Source organism: Notothenia coriiceps, unplaced genomic scaffold, assembly GCF_000735185.1.
Source record: "Notothenia coriiceps isolate Sejong01 unplaced genomic scaffold, NC01 NC01_scaffold00037244, whole genome shotgun sequence".
Taxonomy (NCBI): Eukaryota; Metazoa; Chordata; class Actinopteri; order Perciformes; family Nototheniidae; genus Notothenia; species Notothenia coriiceps.
The window spans coordinates 2420630-2435387 of record NW_011369945.1 but is presented as its reverse complement, the minus strand read 5'-3'; the positions used below and the strand labels follow the sequence as shown (position 1 = coordinate 2435387).

The 14758-nt window shown below is 41.2% G+C and overlaps 1 protein-coding gene across 1 annotated transcript; it reads right to left on the bottom strand.

Moving 5' to 3' along the window:
* Window positions 1-2908: 2908 nt before the first annotated feature.
* Window positions 2909-14202, bottom strand: LOC104964450 (bcl-2-modifying factor-like). The gene is made up of 4 exons (XM_010793237.1): window positions 14076-14202; window positions 11033-11263; window positions 9486-9697; window positions 2909-6464 (listed from the first exon to the last, which is right to left on the bottom strand). Exons 2-4 carry the CDS (start codon window positions 11238-11240, stop codon window positions 6348-6350), a joined length of 537 nt encoding a protein of 178 aa, XP_010791539.1. The 5' UTR covers window positions 11241-11263; window positions 14076-14202; the 3' UTR covers window positions 2909-6347.
* Window positions 14203-14758: the final 556 nt, after the last annotated feature.

Below are 14758 nucleotides of genomic sequence, written 5' to 3'. Positions count from 1 at the left end.
GTGGCTATCTCACCAACTAGCTTAAACTTGATTTTGCCCTCTTGTTTTAAGGACGGTTCATCTGTGACTAAGTGCAGCTAAGTGTGACTGCAGAAGTGGCAATTTCCGAGCCACAGAGCAGTTATTCTGAGGTTTGGTTAGTATTCATAAGCGGTCAGCACAGGGAACTGACAAAACTAGGAAGAAGCTGGAGCCTGCAGCTCAGCTTAAATACAAACTAAGCGGATGAAATGCAGGTGGACAGGAGGCCAGATGGCTGCAGAGCTAATGGTTACCAGGTGAAATGAATAAGGCCAGAGCAGACAATCAAAGTCAGGTGGGAAAACACAAAGGCAGGAAGTAAAAAGCAGACATGCCTTAAAATGAGTACACTTACAAAATAAAACAGTAGGCTACATATCAACAAAAGCCAGCATCATGACACTAAATATTTTCTTTTATGACTGAACTAGTCTTTAATCCCATTATTTTTATGGTGTAGCCTACTGATTATTATACACTTTTTTGTGCTTGCAACACTATACTGATGCAGTTTGGTTTTACACATGAAAATAAATTGTCACCTACAAAAACAGATATGTGTTATGTGGTTTGAATGCAAGTCAGTTATTAAAGCATGGTCCACAAAGCAGAGACTCATCTAAGAAGGCAGTCATGCTATTCCCAAGAGCCTCTTCTCAGCTGCAGCTGCACCAACGTGTTTTGAACTAAACACACCGCCAAAGTGCTACACCTGACATGTGTGCCCTTTCAGAGCGGCAGGACCTCTTCTCTATGGACGGGAAGTTCATTTCCTCAGAGGATGGAGCCACACCTATTCAATTTTATACCATATTATTATTTTACCCCCATAAATATAGCCCATTTCTGTTCTTTGTGCTGTTCTTTGCTGCGCTGAAAGACATGTTTCTAAAGCTCAGTATATCTCAGAGAAAATCAATGCATAAACAAGAAAAGCTTTGTACATGTGTGGAGAAGATTGAAGATTGATTATTTCTGAAAGTAAAAATGGATGTTTACACTTGCAGTGCAGGAAGATGCTCCTCCCTTGACCTCTTTACAAGAAACCGCAAGACACAGAGAGCTTTGAGAAGGTGATAATTGAAATGTCATCACTCTCTGAAACATCTCATGAGATCGTTCTGTGGATTCATAAACCAGAAGATTATTGTGAGCTCGTTCTTGTCCTCGCTCAGTCTTAAATCATAATAGCAGCACAAAACAGATGGGGAAATGTGAAACAACTGAACAAAGAAACTAAATTATGGTAACACGAGAACATATAGCAACCTGATAAAACTGTAAATCTCACAGTCACTCAGAGATACAAAAGCAACTTCTGTGGGACTGCTGCCTGCCACATAAAGGGAAATATAGGAACAGACAATACACATAAAACATTTCAGCCTTTCCCTGGCGGCATTGCAGCACTCACATTCAGACACTGAGGGGTTAATGTAATTTATGGGACTCAAGGCAGAAAGGCAGAAGTAAACAAAGAGAGCCGAGGACTGGAGCTTCTCTGGCTGCTGAAGTTGAGGCGTGACCCTTGAGATAGGCACCGGGCTATCATGAGGGCGTCTCCCTGTGTGACTAGCCAGGAGAACAGGGAGGCCTTTGTCAGGGCTGTGTGCGCAAAAGTGCTGAGCCAAGCAGGCCCTCAACCCTCACCCCCTCCCAACCATGTGTTTTTTTTTGCTCTTTCTCCCTGGAGACACTCACAAATGCTCACACACACACTTGTCTGTATTTACCAGCGGTCCCAGGGGACGAGGCTTTTTACTTCAACTGGTGAGAGGTTAAGGAGGGGAATAAAGAGCCAGTTTTTTGGTTAAAGTCTGGATAAGTTAGCATTGCATTCTGGGATGCAACTTAGGCATTAATATAGCCCGCTGCTGCTAAGAGTTTCTAATAGTCTCTGTTTCCAGTCAAGTTGACTTTGAGAGAAATGTCATCCTGCCTTGATAAGAAATGTATTTTCTGGTCTGCTTGCAAATTTCAAAGTTAAAACAACAACTGCTCTGTCTTTTTTTAATGGTTCCCGATATCTACTCGTTGATCAAATTGAAGTAAATGAGGACATTCAATTGTTCTAAAGTTCAGTCTGTATGCAATGTGTTATGAGAAATAAAACACAATACGGTAAGTAATTTGACAAACCAATTAGTGTGTGTTGTTTGTGTTGAGTGTGACTCTTTACTTATCTTAACAATGTTTGCAAAAGCAGAAACGACTATGACTGTCTGTTTTAGAAATAATACGGAAAATGCCTCAAAGGTGACAGTTGTCACTGGTAATGAAACTTTTTTTGTATCAACTGAAATCAGCACGCCCCGCAGCACAACACACTTCAATGTGCTAATCTTTATGGGGTTCAGGTCAGGCCTTAAATCATGAATTTTCTTTTTTCCTGAGGCTGTGTTTCTGCACACACACACACACACACACACACACACACACACACACACACACACACACACACACACACACACACACACACACACACACACACTTCCCCACTGCCCCTGTCTACACAAAGCAGCTGCCTGAGGGAGAGCTGGTGACAGAAGAGTGAATCACTGTTTAGGTAAGGTTGCACCTTTCCCCCAGAGGGAAGAGCGTGTAAAAATGTGCTAAGCTCCCAACATTGCCTTCAGGGCTTATGAAATGCTCCTATTGTTCATGCTAAATTAACTTCTTTGGGACTTTCTGGGGGTTTAAATCACTGGTGTCTAGTCATAGAACAGGTTTTATTCAGTCACTGTGACTTTATGGGATTGTTATGGTTATGGCAGCAGAAACGTGTTAGGTGACGAACACAGGAATGATTATGTATCATGTGTGTTTGTGTGTGTTAGAGAACTCATCGTTTGTCTTTAGTAAAAGAAACAAAGCACAAGCCTTTTAAATTGTCCATAAAGTTTTAATGAAAAAAAAACAGCAATGTACCCATTTAACAACAGAAGAAATTAAGAGAACTTGTAAGATTTCGAGAGCCAAGCTCTTATGTACAGCATATTGCACTAGAAAAAGAAACAAACATCCCCCGTCCCTCTGTTCCCTCCATCACCTCATGTCCTGCGCTGTTTGAAAACTGTGCAGTCGACACAGAGCAGTCCCAAAGATGACACAGACAATGCTTTAACAAAAACTGCTACATTTGGACTGGGTCTCACTTCATTAGGACACATGAATGTGAAATCCTTGAGACCACTCTGAACGTAAAGAAAGAAATGTGAAGAAAATACAAACTCTCTGCGCACGAAGCACGGCAGTCTGAAATAAGTTCCACTGTTCAGTTCATGTATTAAAAGAGATATTGTGGTTTTCACTCCATTAAATTACATTCAAACCCTTAAGATACAGATTTTTTTCAGGAATGTTGGACATGCATTTTTACTCCATTTACATATATTGAAAAAAGCCCTTGAACTGAGAGTGACACAGCAGACTTGGCAATATCCAAAAGTGTTAAATGCCACAACATTGAAAAAAAAGCAATCCTAAAAAAAAAACTTTTGTTGTTGTAGATCTTTCTTCGTCTTAATTACAAAAAGATATGGAAAACAATTGTTAAAAATGTTTTATAAAGATAGCCACAATAGCTGTTTCAAATTCATGTCAAATGTATAAAAAAAACACCAAATCACAGCACTTGACAGAAAAGATGCACTTAAAAAAATGGAATCGAAGAAATTTGATATTAAAGACACTGAAGGTTGAACGAATAACAAAATGTTTCACTTGAGTCAGGGTTGCAACAGTGGTTGGTAACCGACTGAGTGGCTGTTCAACCCAGCTCACATACAAATAATACTGGGCACCATGGTGACTCATTCCTCCTTCAAATGTAAACCCACAGCCCTACTAGATTGTAGATAATAAAGTACAAGAACCCAGGCGAGCTAGGCAGATCCAGCATATTACAGAGTTTCTAGAGGGGAAGTTCAGCACAGGAGTAGAAAGAGAGAGGCGCAAAAAATACAGTTTTTACAGTGCACATTGATTGCAAACAGTCATTTCTGATATTGAGAAGCGCGGTTAAACTCGCCGTTTGTGCTGAGAGACGTCAAAGGTTGAGCCTGTGCCTCGTGAAACAGATCTTTTGTGTATCAAGGCACAACGAACACGACATACTGTTTGTGTCATGTCATTTAGTATGGTAGCATGTTGTTCTCACAGAGCCCAAGTGAAACAAGGGCTGTGGCAAGTGACTTTGAATAATGATGCCAAGTGTTGATGATGATGTGGTAGGTCTGTTACTCACAAGGCACATTTTTGTACATTTGATTGTCTGCTGTTTCACGTGATTTGTAAAGACTCACACCGTTAGAGTGAGAACTCACGAGGCACATGGCTTTTAGTCCAACCTCCCCATACACAGGCATCAAACACACAACTGAATGCGCATCAACAATGAGAAGAAAAGGACTGTACACACTGAGATAGCATCTATACAGTAGAACTGAGCAAATATACACAAAATAAATTAGAATAAATTATCCAAAAAGAAACCAAAACAAAATGAAACCTGTTCTCATTAAGGACAGGGAGTAGTTAAACATGGCGTGAATTGGCTCAGCGTTCATTGTTTGCAGGAAACAACATTTTGGTTTAGCTACTCCAGTCGTAACCTCTACATCTGTTGATGTCGAGAGAATGTACTTTGGATAACATAAAAAGTCCAATGAAATATAATTTATTCTAACTCAAAGGCAGATTATTTGCAACTCATAGTAAGCATCAGGTAATTAACATGGTCCTTAACTACTCCCTGAAGAAAAAAACAAAAAACCCATCAGTGTCTTCAAAAGTTAATATCATGAATCTACAGCAGACTGAAATAATACATCCAATGACGACATTTTTAAATCTTATTTAAAGTCTTTAAAGACTTAATAAACCTTACTTTAAACAGTGGCTGTGTCGTTGCAAAAAGGGTGTATAAACCTTCTCTTAAAATGTGTCTGTGTATGCGAGTAAAAATGTTTTTCTGAACTGTACAGGAGCTGTTCTTACTAAGTTCTCGGTGAAGCTGGATATACCACTGGCAGTTTGGTGAAAGAAAGCACTTGAATGAAAGGTCGATACGTAACATGTATCAGCACATCGGGATTGAATCAGTGCTCGAAACACTTCCACCTGGAGCGAAATAAAATAAAAATGCATCTCTGTAACTTCGACCCAAAATCTTTCTGTAACAAAGACATTTGAAAGAGGTGTAATCTCAGTTTGATTGCAAATGCAACAGATCCCTAAGATTTTCCTTTCCTTCCACTGGCTTGAATATTGCTCGTCCATAGAAATGCTGATAAATGTCATCTCTCCCACAAGTCTCCCACCCAATGCAGCAAAGGGCTAAATTGCGATTGTCACTCCAGCCAGAGAAAGAAAAACTGAAAAGCTTTAGAAAACGATGAAATCTCTCCAAAGCTTTTCAGCTGTGTGATTGTTTTTCCAGTTCCCTGATTGTGATCCCACAAAGGAGATTTGTTTGTGCTTATTTGGTTTCAAAATGACTTCAGATTTTGGAAACAGTAAGCACGCACTCCTACAGACACATGATCACAAATTCAAAGAGTAATCACGATTATGTCGGGTATTATTCGACTAAAATACCTTCAGTAAACCTACATTCAAGTATATATGTGTTTCTCCTTTAAATCAACAGGATCTGAATCTGCACAGTGGGTCTTTAGGCCACTTCTAACAGCATGAGTGGAACTAGAGATGGAGAGGCTGATGGATGAGACTTGATGATGTCACTATGTCTAAAGTGGAATCTGGCACCGTCACAATGTCATGAAAACCATTCAGAAATGAGCCAGTGTGAAACAGTAAAGGATAAGTACAGGGCTTATTGTTTTTCTGAGAATAAATTAGAAATTTGCCTCGAGTCCTCAAGGTTTAAAGTCAGTAACTTCAGCACAGACATGTCCACGTCCAGTTTGACGCCAAAAAAAGTGGCCTAATCTTAAAAAGGAGTTTTTCACTGATTTCCTCGTTGCAAAAGAGTTGTACTGTGGCAGGAGAGAATAAGGCATTCCCTGGACTGATGGAGGTCCTTCAAGACTTGAAATACCAAATAAAAAGAGCAGTTTACTGTACAAAATAGGTAATCTTACAAACATTTCGAAAATATCTCTTCAAACGCAATGGCTTCTTCTCAGAGAGGCGAGAAAAAAAAAAAAAATTGTCAGTCTCCGTCCAGCGGTGACGAGTGTTTTCTTCATCTCATCTTCGTGATCAATAAGAAAACAAAATCCAAACCCGTGTTTCATCTTACAGTGCCATCTCTTTAAAAGTCTGGTCCCTTGTCCCTATAAGGAGGGGGAAAAGAAGCTCCTTCATCTCTGCGCTCCTCTCAGGCGGGGGAAGAGAGCCTCTCGTGGAAACAGAAAGCCAAACAGGGCCATCGTAAGGCGCATCCAGGCAGGCAGGTTCTGTCTCTGACCCCTCATGAACTGCAAAGAAAAAAAGCACATGAGGTTGTTAGCATCAGGGATTTATCAGCAGTAAGATAAAGACAATAACCCTAACATGGTTTTGAGTTGGAGCCTTGTGACCGGTGGTAAACCTTGCGATATCAAATGACCAGGTAGAATTGATGTTTCCACAACATTAGCTTGTGTCTAGCAAACATCTCTGTCTCACGCACATCCTGCAGTTTAATACCAAGGGCAGTGCCTCAGTGATTTCCTGGTGACAGAAATTAATTGTATTGCTTCATTTATTCATTCGATGAGAGGATGAAAATGACCAGACTGTTAAAACAACCCTCAGGATCTGCCACTCATCTCCATGATATCAATCCCCCCCTGGGGTTTGAGACATTCCCTCTTATTAAATGTCGCGCTGTTGACTTCTCAAACCTCAAAAGTGAAATGCTTTCAGAGAACGCACTGCCTATTTCATCACGGCTCTCTTGTAAAAGCAGAAAGTCAGACGAATAATTATCAAAACAAAGCCAGAGGAAAATGAATCTGCTCCCTCCTATGGAGCTGCCTTTCTCTCAGCTCTGTCATTTTCTTCTTTTGGGGGGCTACAGTACAGATGAAGGGGCTCCTGCTGCAGCCTGCAATCTCCTCTCCCCCCCTCCTCATCTCTGATCCTGCACAGCAGCTCCCACTGGCTTTCTGAACAGCCGTGCTCACATATTGCAGCCTGTTGCATAAGCACTCCTGCTAACCATATCTCCCTCTCTCTATCAAGGTCTCTACCAGCTTAGTAATCAGAGTCCGCCACAGGCTATTTGATGCAAAACTAGCAGCCTGCACTGAACTGAACGAGCACCGCTAAATGTAACCGTAATTGTCCTTAATTGCTCTTAATTCTACACTGCTGAGCTTATTTAAACACCACGTCGGTTTGTTCCTCTTTCTGCTGTCATTTGGGTGTGTAGTGGAGGATGGCGTGTACTTTGTTTGCCCTTTTTAGGCTAATTCCCTTCAAGCGATTAGGAATTCTGACACCATGTTGGCTGCTTTACTCAATGTTACTCCTTTACTCAATGGATTATCTTTTCCCCCCTCAAATGTTCCTACTAATTGCATTTTAAAACAAAAACACAATGTACTTCACATCTACTAGAATCCACATTTTAGCCCACACCAGCAACTTCTTCTCAGATAGGCAGTGGAAAAGTCTAACAATAGCACCAGACACAATACAGAAGAAGTGATTGGATATCATAAAGGACCTTTATTTTGATTTTGTTCTCCCTTTGGAGTACAACAGCAGTATCCTGCAGGAGAGGAGTGCAGACAGCAGACAAAAAAGAAAGCGTCTCTCTTATCTCTTTGTCACAGAGTTACAAAACAAAACACACACAAAGACACAAACGCAGAGGCAGGCAGCGAGACAACTGAGGTATTGTGGGTAGCCGTGAGTCAGACACTATTTTTAGACACCATATAAACAGACGGCCAAGTCTACCCAGACACAGACCTGCCGCTCACTCTTGTTCGTGATAGTCACATTGATCTCACCGGCAGCCATTGTCAAAACATCTCACCGTTTATCACTTTACTTTTATTCTTTCACCCACTCTCTTTCACTTTGTTTACCCTCTCCTCCTCCATTAACCGCACAGTGAAGTGCTTTTCAAAACGTATCAACCACACCTTGATATTGACGCAGACCCCCGTGGCAAAACAGTACAGCAGCAGATAAGGAACGCGATACCCCTCCCAGTGTATTTGTACTCATTAACTTGAGTTCATAGTGTGGACTCTCAGTCAGGCCACTGAGTGCTTAACAAACACTGATACCGCTAACCCCCTGGACCTGTTATAAAACACACTTTGTTGCCACATCTAGATGTACAGAATGGATGTGGAACATGTTGTCAGCTGCATGTGAGTTTCATTTCTCGATATGCACAATTAACCACATATCGTGAACTACACAAGGTATGTGGTGCTGAGCTATTCTCTCGGGAGCTTGGCAAACAGTGAGCCTACACACTCAATTACCTTCATCGTCTTCACAAGTCCCACATCGTTTCATGCTTCATGAGGTACGTATGTTCGGTATAAAGAAGTCTACTTTCAGGTAAAAGTACACAAGTAATAAACAGATGGTTGACATCTTTTAAATTATACAGCGGAGACAAAGAGATGAAGGAAATCGGTCAGGAGTGGGTGGGTTCTGTAGACTAGAAAACATATTAATATTCCTTTTGAGTGTAATGAAATAGTGCCAATGATGCAGTATGGGAAGTGTAGTCTTTAACACTCTGCTGAGATTTAGAAGACCAAATGACCTTGACCAAAGGGCCAATATTTCATTTTAAAAAGGGAGAAAGGGACAAAAACAATATATTCCTTTGACTGAATGATTTTGAGTTTTGTAGGTTTATTATCCTGTATGAAGTCACAAAATGGTGCTCTATTAGTGATTTAGGATTTTTCCTTCAGTGTCGCCAAGAAAGTGGTTGAATCACAGCAAAGGCTATTTTTATCCAGTTGTGGTCAATTCGGCTGGCAAAATGTTCTGCCCTTTTCCCCCAAAAAGTGAACCACAAATTGGCACAAGGTTGTTTTGAGATGTGTCTCTAATCAAGTAAATGCTGACACACAAACGTTCTATCCTGTGTAAAAAATCAGTTTGAGTCCTAGCAAACCAAATAAATGTTAATGAAGGTGTGTGGCGCAGTGGGTTTTGCATTGGTGTTAGGATCAGAAGGCCACAGGTTCAAACCCCACTGCAGTCAGCATGTCGTTGTGTCCCTGGGTAAGACACTTCACCCCAAATTGCTCCTGTGGGGATTGTCCTCAGTATTGAGTATGTAACTCGCTTTGGATAAAAGCGTCTAACAAGTAACATGTAATGTCTAACGATTGGCATTGTGTTATGCATAAGGAGATGTTGAACAGGCCACTTGTGTTCACACTGTTTACACTTTGACACAGGTTCTTTAACATAGTGTTTGAAGTAGTGGGATCATTTAAGGATCCACTTCACTGCGTGGGAGTGAGGCTTACCAGTTCAACGTGATCCTGGTGGAACTTGTCTCCGATCTCCCGAAGTTTACGACCAATTTGCGCCTCGACGCTCACCCCTGCCTGCTCCTCGGGTCTCTCTGCCATCCTGTCATCTTCCTCCCCTCTGCCCTCCTCCTCTTCAATTTGTCTCTCTCCCCGGTCCTCCATGGGCTCAAACTGAGCGGGGAAATGTGAGCGTAATCCAGCGTTGCCTAAAAGGAAAACATCAAGCTTCTTAAAACTTGTGTTGTTGGTGTTGCATCTTTAAAATAGCTGTTTTCAGTGTCAGAGCCAAGATGAATATAAGGTGAAGAGACATTACTGATTCTGTTTAGTTAAACCACTTATGTATGACTAAAAAGTGAAAAACCTCAGTCAAGTATCTAGATTAATATGAATGGCTTCAAACACAACTGTGTGTGACAAAAACAGTATCTACTTAACACGGTTGCTGTATTGCTTTCTGAAACACAAACAGGTTTTATCAGATTTTCGCAGATGGGAAAATTACAAAGAGTCCACAAACAAGTGGAAGGGTTGGTAGGTGGGAAAGCGCAAACCACATTATTAAATCATCAGTGGCCCTAGTAAACTGCTACCTTTCCGTTGTGTCATTGAGTTTACTCATTGCCTCAAGCGTCCTTCTGCGCTCAGAGGGAAAACTATTTTTCTATGTTATCATGTGTGCTGAATGCCCTGCTGTTCCTCCTCCCAGAGGACTATAATACCTCTAAGAAATGAGCAAGAAATGGAACCGGGCCAAGTGCATGACATCCATTACTGAGTAAATTACAATGGAAGACAAAGTAATAACAGTGTGTGGTGTTTATGTATTTCATAACTTTAAACGCTGAACAATATGTACCTCTCACACTATGACACTGAGTCAACAAACAAACAATATTCTACTTCAACATGAGTTCAATTCAATTAGGGTGATGTCACACTGATTCGATTAGAGATGGGAATACTATATTGGATTAAAAGTGAAGGACATATTAGTGTGGGTATGTGCCTTTATGTTAGCATGAAATTTGCGTTGTCTGTATTTAAAATACGTAAACAGAAACAGAGTGTCATATGGTTAACATCACATCAATATCTATCAGATCTAAATTGTTGGATGACATATTACAAATCTACAGTGTTAACTGTTTCTTAGAATGCTGAGTTTTACAAGTTCTCAGCGTGCGTATAATAGGACACGGGGATCTCCCTGCTGTAAGGAAAATACATTTCATAGGTTGTTCTAATTGTGGTTTTCAGTAATCATTTTAAATTGAATTCAGTTTCTCTGAAAGCCTTAAATCAAATAAAACCCCTGCCTCCAATTTTCATTCTATCCGACACTCCTAAAACCAGATTGACAGTTTTAATCACTTGGGTCTTTGAGGGCAGTTCTCAATGAGTAACCTGCCGGATAAAAGGATAAAAGGAATGACTAATAGTGTCAGATCTCACTAGAACATTAAACCCTTACACTCAGTTTCTAAAACCATAAGCCCACAACACTTTCCGCAGGCTCACATGATCTCCCCCCTCCTTACCGTGAAAGGGTATGCGAGGCTGCCGATGCATGCCGCAGGGCAGTGAGTTGATGCCGATGCTGTTGTTGTTATGGCTGTTCGTCGTGATAGCAGCCATGGCCTGTCCAGCCGCAATCTGTGTAACACGTTCTTCGTATTTGACGTCCATAAAGGGGGTTCCCCAGAGCTGCGAGATAGGCCGTGACATGTCCTCCTCCTCATCATCCATCCGATGCCTCAGCGGTAAACTCCCTGAAGGGGTAAAAATGAGCACAAAGATTGAAACTTTAGAATGACATGAAAAGTGTTTTTGAAAGTGTTTTTGTTGTGAAAATATTAGACACATTTGTTGGACTGTGTTTGACTTTATCATCTTTAGATCGCAGGTAAGTAAGTTCCAAATGTCATTGTGTTATCAGTGAAAACGTTGCCCTCTGGCAGATAGAAAATGATCGCTCCCTGTCTACATTAAATGAAAATAAATCCTGAGTCATTCATGCCCAGGCTAATGTTGTGTGTGGTGATACTGAAAACAAACAAGCAGAGATGAGTAACCTCAAGAGGCACACAGATGGATCTGCCAATGTAAACACAAGATTAAGCTATCATCTCTTATTATATAGTGATGAGTAGCCACAGGAGCCAAACATATGGAAACACCCTGTGTAGGGGCACCCAGCAGGCAGATAAAAATGCCACGCCAAATCTGCCACACTCACGTAGCAGATTTTGCCAAGCTGTTGCTGCCAAATTGTAATTGAGAGCCAAAAGATCCACTGAAGAGGCAATTTCTGCCTCACAACTACCTTAATCTGTTCCACAGAGAGGAGTCACAGTCAGGAGATTAGCTTCCTCCAGCACAATTCCACGGCTCAACATTAATACCTATGCTTGTTGTCCCCTTTCCCTCTCTCAACCATATAATAACTGGATGGCTGCCTGTCCACACTTCTGTCTACACTATAAACGCATGCACACACAGCAGCGGGTGGTGTTTCAGTGAAACCCCAGTGAAACCAAAGTCCTGGCTAGACTGTCATGTGCTGCGTGCAGTGGCCACTTCATGAGGGAGATAACGAGTTTCACTCCATCCTCAACTGTAGCTGCTCAACGCAAAAACACTCGCACTCTCTTCCTCCTTGGCCACATGCCACAACATGAATAGCGTTTCATCTTTTTTTCCAAGGGTGTCTGTCTTTTCCTTTTGTTGTGTGAGTGGAGACAAATGGGCAGGGTTGACTGGCAAATGCAAAAATTGAAACTGGATATACTGGAATAGTGTTTACTGAGCTTGGCGAAACCAGTAGTGTATCTATTTGTGAAAGTGTCCTTGTGCATTATGTCATATCATATGGAGTCAAAGGAGGAAACTACATCTCGAGCACCTGTGAAAAAACACGGTCTAATATCCAGGTATTATTATTATAGTGTAAGATGTCAGTCTCTGAGTCACTTTTTTGGTAAACAAAAGAAATATTATAGAGCCACACATCCTCTGGCCTTGATTGTTCCTAGGGCATTTAAACAGCCCATTTTGTCACTGCATACTAATTATTTATGCATTACAGATATTAAAAACAGCCCATAATCTGCATGAACTTGTCCTCCAGGTAAGTAAAGTAGTACTTCATTTGACATTATAAAAGCAGTAAGGGCTCTTCAACAGTACCACAAGTTTCACCGCCAATCAATGTGCACTTGTGTTGTGTGGCATTGACAGCCCTGTCTTGAATTTTCACTGGCAGTCAACAGAAGACTGGCAAGTATTATCATTGTGTCAGACACATAAAAACAAACATAGAAAGGGAGACACACAGAAAGACAACACACACACATACACACACAAACCCCTACACACACAGTGCCTGGGGCAGAAGGGAGGCCTGGCAGCCACCACAGAGCTGGTCAGAGGCTCAAAGCTGGAGAAGAAAGTGGCTCCCTCTGCTGCACCATCTGTGCACCGGGCTCTCCTCCATTCACCACTCAGGGTGGGGGTGCATTCAAGGTGAGCTGTGCTGATACTTACCCTACTGCCTAAATGTAACGGGTAATCCATATTCCGTGGATATCTTTGGCAAAATTACAGTTGCTAGAGACGTCGTGAACACTACCTTAAACTATCACTGGAAAAATAAAGCCAATGTAATGGTTTAAAATAAATTACGTTTGTTTATGTGTATGATGATATGTTGTTGTTGATACAGTTAAAATGCAATTTAGATGCAGAATAACTGCGGTTTTCCTTCTCGTGTTGCAGTTGCAAATCGTTCATGAAGTTCGCTCCGGAGGAGCACAGGGATTGTGCTGCATCTTTACCCGCATTAGAAGCACAACGCCCCGGGCAGCTCACAGCGGTAACACCGCTCATACAGACTTCCATACACATCTAGTGAAGAATCCTTTCGAAACAGGAAACATGGTACCGCTAACCACAGATTAAATTGTCAATATAAACTTTTTTTTTTCGTTAAAAAAAGCATTTAACAGTTTAGCCCGATTCATGCCTACCTATTTACAAAATTGTTAGAATAATGCCACTTGCATAGTACCCATTATCGTCCGTTGACACTTTCTCTACCACTTCGCCTGACATCTTCTCTGCCACTAAACAAACATTCGTGAGCCGACAGTTTCACTCAGGCAAAGCAGATACTACTTTCTACTCAATACTCAGTAATGTTATAGTGTGTAACAACTCTAATAAGCTGTCATTTTGTGTAATGTCAAAACACTACTGAGCAGCTGTTGTGTCTCAAACACCGGGAAACATCAGCCGGGACGTGGGGAATGCAAGCGCCGAGGTGATGGATAGAAACGGTCACATTGACATAATCGCTTCGTCCGTCAAAACAAGAGGAAAAAGCCTTGCTTGGTGTGAAGAACAGAGCAGAAATGTATCTATAAATGCCCTTTTTCAGCCATTATGCCAACGCTTCTGTGAGTCCGCTCACCCCGCGTCTCTGCCCGGGCATGCCCCGCACATTGTTGACAAAACTCCCGCAAACAACGAAGAACTACGGGACGGAGGATTTCTCTCTTTAAATTTGACTTAATGTTCACTCACCGCCAGCAAAAGCGCGTTCCGTTGTGATCGGTGGTATCTTGACAACTTGCCGCTACCTTGTTTCCTACGGACTGTGTTGACGCGACTTGTATCCCTCTTTGCATTACAGCTACTGATACATGTTTGCTGACTAGAGTGGGTTGTTTTTTTGGCCGTGTTAAAGCAGCAGTCCGCCCCGATGACAGGGAACCGCCCCTTCTTAAAAATGTGAAAGGAACAGAGTCAGCTACAGTGTTATGCAAATACAAGCCACACTGAAAGGATATTAAAAGCTGTTATTGCTTTTACAATTCATTTGCATTTCTATGTCAGCAATTGATAATGCCTTTCTAACGAACATGTAGTAATGCCGTTTTAAATAGGCACATTTTTAATTTAAAATGGTACTTTAGTATCAAAATAAGAGCATTCAATGTAGACACTATGTGTTATTGCTATGTTTTTTCAGTTAGAATTGTATGTGTGCATTACATAACATTTTACTATAATAGTTGATCCCTGTTGCACTAATATCAAACATTGTAAGCGACTGCATTTTCGTGTATTTATTTCAATTAAGCACAACTTGTGTTTTTTTATTATGCAAATGATTTTGTAGTAGTCAAACTATCCCTGTAAAAGTATTATTTATCAAAGGAAGAAGGTTACTCGAGTAAAGCATCCTCAAATGTGTGCTTCTAAAA